Genomic DNA, 10,061 nt, shown 5'->3' with positions numbered 1-10,061 from the left:
CCTGCTCAGGGATACTACAGGGGGAGGTAAGATTCCAACCTCCAACCTTGGGCTCTACAGGCAGCAGCTCCAACCTCTACACTACCAGTTGTCCCTATCATTAGGCATATTATTAGGTACATACAGTATAAGAGACACATCATTTCTTTTAGCTGATGCTTTTCTCCAAAGTGACTTACAGCGTAAAGGTCCCTACGATTATCTATCCCCTTAAACAGCTGGGTAATATTTTTTCACCATATTAATTCAGGGTAAGCACCTTGCTCAAGGGTACCCCAGCGGGAGGTGGGATTTGAACCATTAATAACAGCAGGAGCGTGGAAGAGACAGCCATAAATTCATAACTCCGCTGCTCTGCTCTTATTGAACATGAGCTGCTCATTAGACATAATAAAACTTTCATGAATTACAGGCTGTTCTTTCATAGAAATAAAATTTGGTTATTAGCTGGAGACATAAAATCCTACATCTCCATCGGGACTCCCCCGCCCCACACCCCACAACTCCAGCAGAATATGAATATGAAAGGCAGTTTTTTCAGAAAAATGTATGCTTTCTTTTGACCTTCATACACACCAAGAAGACTATTGCAAATGCAACAAAGTGGGTTAGTCTGCAGGGATCATCCTCTGGGTGGCGTCCCACATAAGACCATGTGCTGATAGGATGATCCCTGCACACTATTAATTTAATTTATTAAAATGAGTAAAAGTTAGGGGTGTGGTGGCGCAGTGGGTTGGACCACAGTCCTGCTCTCCGGTGGGTCTGGGGTTTGAGTCCCGCTTGGGGTGCTTTGTGATGGACTGGTGTCCCCTCCTGGGTGTGTCCCCTCCCCTTACGCCCTGTGTTACTGGGTAGGCTCTGGTTCCCTGTGACCCTGTATGGGACAAGTGGTTTTGAAAGTGTGTGTGTGTGTGTGTGTGTGTGTGTGTAAAAGTTAATGTTTCTACAGAGGTCCCGTAGGTGTGAGTGTGCAGATCCACTCAGCCAAAGTGTTGACTTTGGTGCGGACAGCTCCAGGAACCCGGGGCAGAAAGATGATGATGAGATGTACATGGAGACACTGGCAGGTCAAACAACTTGTACTGTGGTATTCTGTACCAGCTGGACAGGTTTTGATGGTGAAGGCTGGAAAACCAGGCAGCTGGGACATGACCATGGCCTGGACTGGGAGCTGTGTGCAGTGTGTTGAGAGACATGGGCAGGTTATGGGTTCAATGTCTTGAGAGAAACAGGGACTGGAGTCAGTTGTCCCTCCCAGGGTTTGACTAACAGCTTGTCAGGTATTGGGAGACCACAAATACACCAAAAATAGTAATCGGTGGAGTAATACAGGAACACCTGGGTGGAACAGTGCTCCCCTTCCTATGTGTTTGCCTTGTTTGGTCAAATCCCTTCTGGATGTGGAACTGCACCTTAGTGTATGTCACAGATTCATCCAAAGCAAAGTCACACAAGCACTTTGTGTCAGAGGTCAAGGTTAGTTTCACTACAAGGTGCTAAAGGAGCAGAAGTCTGCCTTTGCACTTAAAGGACATAGGTTCGAATCCCGCTCTCTGCTGTAGAACCCTTCAACAAAGCATTTACGCTGAATTAGGCCGGTAAAAAATACTCAGCTTTTTAAAGAGGCAAATATTGGTATGTACCGTATCATTTGAAATAGCTTTGGAGAAAAACGTCAGCTTCATTCATCCTCGGCTTTCTTAATTCGCTAGAATGTTGGTTGTCACGGAAACGGAATGTATCTGCAATATGGTGGAACCAACGCATGCGCAGTGTCCTGTGAAACGCTCGGAGGCCCCTCTTAGGGAAGCCTCGCTTTTTGCCTGATTTTTTTTTTTTTTTTTAATTAAAAAAATAAGTATCAGAAACGCCTTTATTAAATGCCAAGAAATTTTTGTTAAAATAGCAGGTCCTATTTTGCACAGCCGTCCTTCTCCTGTTCGGTTACGTTGACGTGCGTTTTACATTGGAACGAGTGCTTGGGTGTTCTATTTACGCGCCGCGACGGAAGAAGGTCCCCAGAAATGGTCAACTCGTCATGGGCTCAAAGAGAGACAGCAGATCCAGGTCCCGCTCGGGGTCTCGATCTCGAGCGCATCTGAAGAAGAAAAGTGGGTCCACGTCGAGGAGACGGTCGCACTCTGGGAGTAGGAGCCATCGGAAGCGGAGCAGCAGGTCCAGAGAGAGAGGGCGGCGATCCGTAGATCGGGGCTTCGGCTCCGACAGCAGCGACAGGGCCTCCGGGAAGCGGGCGACCAGGTGAAAAACACGGTGGCGGAACCGAAGCCATTTTCTCGTTGCAGCGCGTACACGCGAGTTAGTCGTGCACAGAAAGACGTGTGGAAACTGTGAAGGTAAAATAAAAGTTTAAATAAGTGACCCTCCTTCTGACTCCTGGCTTTTTTGTTTACGCAGCTCTGCCTCAGAAGATGGACGAAGGGAAGAGAAGAGGAGCACGAGGGAGAGAAAGCGGAAGAAGAAGGGGTCCAGGAGCCCCAAGAGCCCCAGGAGGAGCCCCTCCTCTAAGAGGGATTCGGGCTCCGGCGGGGAGAGCAGCCGGCGGCGGAGGAGCCCGGACCGGGGCGACCGAGGGCGGCGGCGGCGGAGTAGGAGCAGAGAGGGGAGCAGCAGACGCGAGAGGCGCACGGCGAGACGCTCCCAGTCCAACTCGTCCGTGTCCTCGCAGTCCTCGCGATCACCGTCCGGAGACGGGCGTCACTCACCGCCGGGCCCCGAGGAGCGGGTGTCGGCCCGGGAGGAGCGAAAGAAGCAGAAGGAGCTGATGAAAGCGCTGGAGATGCCCGAGGAGAAGAGGGCCCGGCGGCTCGCTAAGAAGGAGGCCAAGGAGAGGAAGAAGCGGGAGAAGATGGGCTGGAGTGAGGAGTACATGGGCTACACGAACGCAGACAACCCGTTCGGGGACAACAACCTGCTGGGCACCTTCAAGTGGCAGAAGGTGAGGGCGGCAAGTGGGAGGAGCGCTGCGTGAGCGCTGCGTGAGCGCTGCAGTGTGATTGGCTGCTGGGCAGCGGGATATTTCCATTTGATTGGGACTCATCCAATCAGGAGCAGGACCTCGACACCCACAGCTTTTTGTTTTGCCAGTGACAGGTGTAACAGAAGTGTGAGATGATGTTTTTTTCCTAAGCGTTTAGCTGATGCTTTTCTTGAAAGTGACCTACAGTCTTATTGATTTTTACAGCAGGGCAAATTTTACTGTATCAGTTCAGGATGAGTACCTTGATGAGGGGTATAGTGGACAGCAGGTGGCGTAGTGGTTACAGCTCCTGCCTTTAGACTCGGAGGACCCAGGGTTGAGTGCCACTTCTTGCCATAGTACTGTAACTACCCGCGTTACTGTGTTTAGGCGGGAAGATGTGCTTCGTGTAAATAGTTGCATTGTGGGTAACTTGTAAATAATGTGTGTGACCAGTGGGAGCACTTCTGGGGGAAATGATGGGGTGACTGTGTCTGCCAGTGTGGGGGGGCTGGGGGTGCTAAGCAGGTTGAGAAGGCTGGCTTAAGGCGCAGGTCCTGGAGGAAACTGGGTCCTCAGACCGAGGGCATTGTTTTGCTGGTGCCAGTGTTCAAATAAAACATCTGAGATGAACGCTAGCTCTGCGTCCTCCTTCGACCCATCCAAACCCATGGCGCTGCGCACCACAGTACCTTAGCTTCAGTAAAATTTACCCAGCTGTATAAATGGGTAAATCATTGTTAGCTCTCACTTGCTACTCTAAATTCTCCTTAGCTTTAACTACTGCACCATCTGCTGCCCATTTCTTGTAACAGGAACCCTTTTGTGGTGACAGCTAGTCTAGCGGTTAGAGCTACTGTCTTTGGACCCTGCCGTTTTCTCTGTCCCTCTGGTGTGCCAAACTCCAGCAGAAATTGATGTTCACTCTCTGCTGGGGGTAATTTGACGCAAGTAATGCTACAAAGAGTTTGTGATTACAAAGTTAAATAATGGTTTGCTCATGAATTGTGTAAGAAATGGTGCGGTAAGTTTGATCTGTACTTATGTCAACAAACTATGGTTGTGCTAATGTCCCTTTGCTTATTTGCTTATTCTGCATGAAACACTGCAGTGATTATTTATTGAATGCTGAATACGTTTTAGTGCAGGTATGTTGCAGCTCTGATTTATTTTTCACTTTTACCGCCGGTGATTGTAACACAGGCTCTGGAGATGAAGGGTATTGGCCACCTGGGTGAGAAGGACCTGAAAGAGAGGAACAAGCGCATCCAGGAGGAGAACCGACGTGAGCTGCAGAAGGTGAGGAGTCATAGGTAGAAGGATCAGATGGGTAGGATAAGTCCAAGTGTTTTTTGTGTGTGTGTGTGTGTGTGTGTGTGGTGTGTGTGCGCGCAGGAGTTAGTTGGGGGCCCATGTACATGTCTATGCTGTGTGTCAGCGTATGGGGTGTGTGCATCCCTGTGTCCCAGGTGAAGCAGCTGCGTCTGGAGAGGGAGCGGGAGAAGGCCATGCGGGAGCAGGAGCTGGAGATGTTGCAGCGGGAAAAGGAAGCAGAGCATTTCAAGACGTGGGCGGAGCAAGAGGACAACTTCCACCTCCATCAAGCAAAGCTTCGGTAAACCTCCTCTCTGTCATTTAGTAGAAAAAGCTGCTGCTTTTCTTTATGACACACTGTCCACAGGTGAGATCTTTGCTCTGTAACTCACTCCTGGATTTGTGTGCAGGTCAAAAATTCGGATCAGGGATGGACGGGCTAAACCCATAGACCTGCTGGCCAAGTACATTAGTGCCGAGGATGATGACCTGGCTGTGGAGATGCATGAGCCCTACACCTTCCTAAATGGCCTTACGGTTACGGACATGGAAGATTTGCTGGAGGACATCAAGGTGAGTGTATCTGTGTGTGCCCAAAACAGAGAGAGAACAGCAGAATGTGTCTGTCTTGAATCAGGCTCTTTAAGCGTGCTTTTTACACCTGGGCGGCACGGTGGCACAGCGAGTAGCGCTGCTGTCTCACAGCGCCTGGGTGGTGCGAGAGGACGTGGGCTCGATCCCGGCTCAGTCTGTGTGGAGTTTGCATGTTCTCCCCGTGTCTGTGTGGGTTTCCTCCGGGTGCTCTGGTTTCCTCCCACAGTCCAAAGACATGCTGTTCAGGTTCCCCACAGAGAGAGTGTGTGTGTTCCACTGATGTATGGATGAGTGACCCATTGTAAGTAGTGTATTTAGCAGTGTAAATCACCTTGGTGAATAAGTTGTGTGGGCTGATAACACTACATAGTATCCATTGTAAGTCACTTTGGAGAAAAGCGTCTGCCAAGTGAATAAATGTAAATGTAAATGTACACCCCTGTGGTCCAGGTGTACATGGAGTTGGAGCAGGGGAAAAACGTTGACTTCTGGAGGGACATGACAACCATCACAGAAGACGAGATCAGCAAGCTACGCAAGTTAGAGGCATCAGGAAAAGGACCAGGTACAGCGGCCTGGTTATGCTGTTATATTATTTGACAGGTTTTTATTCTTCATTCTCTTGACTGTAATGACTGTTACGCGTATCAGCTGTTATTGGGTCCTAGTGTGTTTCTGAAGATGTACTGAATATTAAAAAATGGAAGATGCACTTATTTCATTATTTCTTGGGAGAACTTCCAGCTTTTTCCAAGCCCATTCCAAATTCACCCCAAAATCACCCTAAATGACACCTGATTTCATAATTGAAGAAGTTGAGCAACGTTATAAGAATGAATAGCAATCAGTAATAGCATTACATATAAAAGTAAAATGTATGTTGTTTGAAACTTATTTTATGCAATGCCTTAAGTAAATTTACTCTGGTACTGTGTGGATTAAGTTGAGGAAGAATAGTATACATATCATTTTAAACAACTCAGTAATTACAAAATTAAAGCACAGTGGTCCAAGAGGATAAAGACGCGTTTGCTGGGTAGATCATAGTGACTGAATGCATGTGAGAGCGTGGGTACACAGTTCCCACAGTGCATTGCATCTCGCAATATTGGACACAGGTGCTTAATGCAGTTTCCAACTGTGGTCTCAGTTTATTGTGGCGGACGACAAAAATAAAAACCCGGGCTGATGAACGATAAGCGGTGTTGATAATCGCAGACTGGATGTCGAGAGACCGAATAACAGATTGAGTGGATTCTCTCTGTTTTTATGGGCAATTTGTGACAAGGAGTGTAGCGGAACTTAGCGGTGAACAGTGGCATGTTCTAGTGTGGCCTCAACCCGTCTCCTTGTGCAGGGGACCGCCGTGAGGGCATCAACACCTCTGTGAGCTCGGACGTGCAGTCCATCTTCAAAGGGAAGACCTACAGTCAGCTGCAGGCTCTGCACCTCAACATCGAGGCCAAGATCCGGGCTGGTGGCTCCAACCTCGACATCGGGTACTGGGAGAGCCTCCTGCAGCAGGTCCGGGTGTACATGGCCCGTGCTCGGTATGTCCCGCACTGGCCACCACAATGTGTGTGAGTGTGTGTTACCAAGGATGCTAATCTACTGCTCTTCCCTTCGATGACCAGGCTGAGGGAGAGGCACCAGGATGTTCTGAGGCAGAAGCTCTACAAACTGAAACAGGAGCAGGGAGTGGAGAGTGAGCCCCTCTTCCCCATTGTGAAGGAGGAGCCGCCCTCCCAAGAGTCAGAGTGAGTTAACACATCCTCTGTTATATTGCTCAATTGTTAATGTTACATTGCGTTGCTTTCCATCAGCTGGTTAAGCACCGAGTGTTATTACTGTTTCGCTGTATCAGTTGTTTGTGTAGGACTAGATTTTCCAGAACTGTTCCTTGATGCCCAGTCAGTCCATACAGTTCACTTTTCCCTGATACAGCAGGGTTCTGTCCCACGAAAACACTGCCTACTGCGTATTTCATTCTCCAAACACACGGACACTGTGCTTTGTCCCTAACAAAATTCATGACTATATATACTTCCGGGGGGGGGGGTGGGGGGTCCTGGACTGCTGGTGTTCCAGTGGCTGGGTCCTGCTCTCTGGTGGGTCTGGGGTTCGAGTCCCACTTGGGGCGCCTTGCGGTGGACTGGCGTCCCGTCCTGGGTGTGTCCTCTCCAGCCCTGCATTCTGCGTTGCCGGTTTAGGCTCCAGTTTGCTGTGAGCCCTCTTGGGGCAAGCGGTTGTGGACATTGTGTGTGTGTGTGTGTTTTTTTTTTTTTTTTTTTTTTTTCCCTCTTTCTTGCTAGCTATTCCCTGTCACATGGGCCATGTCAACCAATCACAGTGTTGATTATGGTAAACTTAACTGACCTAGAAGAGCAGTCAATACAAACTTTTAGAAATAAATTGCAGATTCAGTTATTGAAATTGCATAAACAGCCTTTGCAACATAAATACCCTTACAGTATAAAGTGTGTGTTAATCGGGGTCTGTAAGCACCATCAACAGTGTGAAAATGAGTTGCTGTCCTGCACAATTCATGGTACCTATTTTAATAATTTGGATCATAAATAAATTAAAATGTATTAATTTATAATGTGTAAAAAATACTTATTGAGGTTAATTTTCATTTCATGTGTGGAAACATAGTTTTTCCCCAAAAGAATTAATTATAGTTCAGTCCTCTAATGTGGTGATTCCATGGAACAGTTTACCCCATTTGGTGAGGGATGGCTGCAAATGTGTTCTATGAGATGACCAGTGTTCCTCTTGCTGCTACTTACCCCAACACCAAACTCACAGTTACTGCTCAGGTGAGCATGGACATCCCCTAGACGCCTCTGTTCTCTTCTTGACTCTGCTCTTCAGGGACAGTTGCAGAACTGATCTTCTGCTCTTTCACTGGCTGAAGAAATAAGGTGTAAATTGTAAAAACATGGTTCTCTTTGCCCATGCACAACTGACAGCTTCACTCCATCCACAGGACCCACAGGGAGGAGGAAAGTGATGAGCAGCCTGGGCTCTCCTCTCCGTCAGGAACTTCGCAGGGCAAGGAGGGCGGAGAAACGCAGGAGGAGGGCGCCGGAGAGCAGGCGGAGGGGGAGGAGAAGACGGAGGCCGTGCTGACCGAGGAGGACCTGATCCTGCAGAGCCAGGCGGAGTATGACTCGGGCCGCTACAGCCCTTGCCTCCTGCTGACTTCCGACCTGCCGCTGGACACCCACGTAACGGAACCCGAGGAGGACCTGCAACGCCTGCATCTGGCACGCCGGCAGCTGCAGGTCACAGGTAAGGGGCGGAGCCCTGTGCTCGCCTGCTCGCATACCGGCCTCGGGAGTGCCTGTCCACGTGTGGTGGGCTTCACTCCTGCGTCTCCACCCGCCACAGGTGATGCAAGCGAGAGCGCGGAGGACGCCTTCGTGAGGCGTGCGCGGGAAGGCATGGGTGCCGACGAGGCTCAGTTCAGCGTGGAGCTCCCCCTCACGGGTAAGGCGTACCTGTGGGCGGACAAGTACCGGCCCCGCAAGCCGCGCTTCTTCAACCGCGTGCACACAGGGTTCGAGTGGAACAAGTACAACCAGACGCACTACGACTTCGACAACCCGCCGCCCAAGATCGTGCAGGGCTATAAGTTCAACATCTTCTACCCGGACCTGATCGACAAGCGCTCGACGCCGCAGTACTTCCTGGAGCCGTGCACAGACAACAAGGACTTCGGAGTGCTGCGTTTCCACGCGGGGCCGCCGTACGAGGACATCGCCTTCAAGATCGTCAACCGCGAGTGGGAGTACTCGCACCGTCACGGCTTTCGCTGCCAGTTTGCCAATGGCATCTTCCAACTGTGGTTCCACTTCAAGCGCTACCGCTACCGGCGCTAAGGGCCTGCAGCTTCTTCTGGGGCCAAGTGACTGTGCACCAGGACCTGTGAAGTTCCAGCTGGTGGAGAAACTAAACTGGTTTGTTTTCTATGTGCTTTTTTTAATCCAAAGCTTGTTTTGTGTGTTTATGTCCCACGCAATCAGCCCTTCAGACATTGAAAACATGCTTTTATTTTTTTTTTTTTAAAAACCACCTTCCCCTTTCTCTGTGACAAATTAAACATCTTTCTTGACATAAATGTCTGCTCTTTATACTGGAGATGTTATACCCCAGTGTGCCACTTCCGCAGACGTGCTACACATCACCTTTTGTGTAAGATGTCCACGATATTTATACACTAAATATTCATCTTACACGTTCTCATATTTACACCTGTGGGATATGCCAGATGTGAGTACCTGAAGCACACAGACCATTAGAAGATTTCTTCAGGCGTCGCATCCCCACCTGGCATGTGGCCAATTCGACGAATTAAAGTCCTTTATATAAGGAGGGACCGACTGAACGAAGATGGGCAGAAATCCCAGCAGGCCTATTAGACGAGCCAGCCTGTACCTGCTTTTATTTATGAGTCTGTATTTATGGGGATGCTTTTCTTCAACTCCGTGTTAAGCTAGTTACACTGATTTACCCATTTATACAGCAGGGTAATTTTACTCAAGTACTTTGATCAAGGGTCCTCAAAGCAGAAGGTGTGGTTCACACCTGCAAACCCTGAACAGCTCTAACCACTACACCATCTACTGCCCCTACACTTAATTACATTGCATCTCCTGAACAATTTCCTTTACACAATTGTGAGTCATTCTGGGGAAAAGAGCATGGTAAATGTTTTCTCATTGAAGCTCTTCCAGGAGTGACATTTTCCCTACCTTTTGATCCCGGGGGCAGTAAAAACAGGAAATGCCCCTACGGTTATACCTCTTCATCACGTTCACTTTTTCACTTGAGAGATTCCTATTAAAATGATATAACATTCTTCCGCTGTGATGTTTCGCACATAGTTGTCGACAGCTGCGTTTGTCTAGTGGGAATAACAATTCATCAAAGATTGAATAAAGTGAAATAACCATCAAGATCCACATATCATACATAGAGGAAGAAAGACTGAAGAGGGGAGGGAAGTTATACTGTGTGGCAAAAAAGACAGAGCGGGTAGAGTCTGAGATCATTAGTGAGTAAGATGTTTAAACAATGAAAGGGATGAGAGATTAAAATCCATAAGAAAAGGTGCAATGGGAATGGGGGGGGGGGGGTTACAGAGCAAGAAAATTGCTTATTAGCAGTG

The 10,061-nt window shown here is 48.8% G+C and overlaps 1 protein-coding gene across 1 annotated transcript; it reads left to right on the top strand.

Annotated features, from left to right (window-relative positions):
* Window positions 1–1,987: 1,987 nt before the first annotated feature.
* cactin lies at window positions 1,988–9,026 on the top strand. Its single transcript, XM_018728907.2, has 10 exons — window positions 1,988–2,262; window positions 2,419–2,959; window positions 4,184–4,279; window positions 4,450–4,595; window positions 4,705–4,867; window positions 5,339–5,453; window positions 6,246–6,438; window positions 6,523–6,645; window positions 7,878–8,182; window positions 8,282–9,026. Exons 1-10 carry the CDS (start codon window positions 2,042–2,044, stop codon window positions 8,770–8,772), a joined length of 2,394 nt encoding a protein of 797 aa, XP_018584423.2. The 5' UTR covers window positions 1,988–2,041; the 3' UTR covers window positions 8,773–9,026.
* Window positions 9,027–10,061: the final 1,035 nt, after the last annotated feature.

Source organism: Scleropages formosus, chromosome 1 (genome assembly GCF_900964775.1).
Source record: "Scleropages formosus chromosome 1, fSclFor1.1, whole genome shotgun sequence".
In the NCBI taxonomy this organism is placed as follows: domain Eukaryota; kingdom Metazoa; phylum Chordata; class Actinopteri; order Osteoglossiformes; family Osteoglossidae; genus Scleropages; species Scleropages formosus.
The sequence above is the reverse complement of the archived record's forward strand: the minus strand, read 5'-3'. Positions and strand labels throughout refer to the sequence as shown.

What these genes read in the sequence shown, in the direction of transcription:
- cactin (XM_018728907.2), top strand. Translation starts at nt 2,042, where the DNA reads ATGGGCTCAAAGAGAGACAGCAGATCCAGGTCCCGCTCGGGGTCTCGA. An exon ending in GCACCTTCAAGTGGCAGAAG is followed by an intron (nt 2,960 to 4,183) that starts GTGAGGGCGGCA and finishes ATTGTAACACAG; the next exon opens with GCTCTGGAGATGAAGGGTAT. An exon ending in GTGTACATGGCCCGTGCTCG is followed by an intron (nt 6,439 to 6,522) that starts GTATGTCCCGCA and finishes TTCGATGACCAG; the next exon opens with GCTGAGGGAGAGGCACCAGG.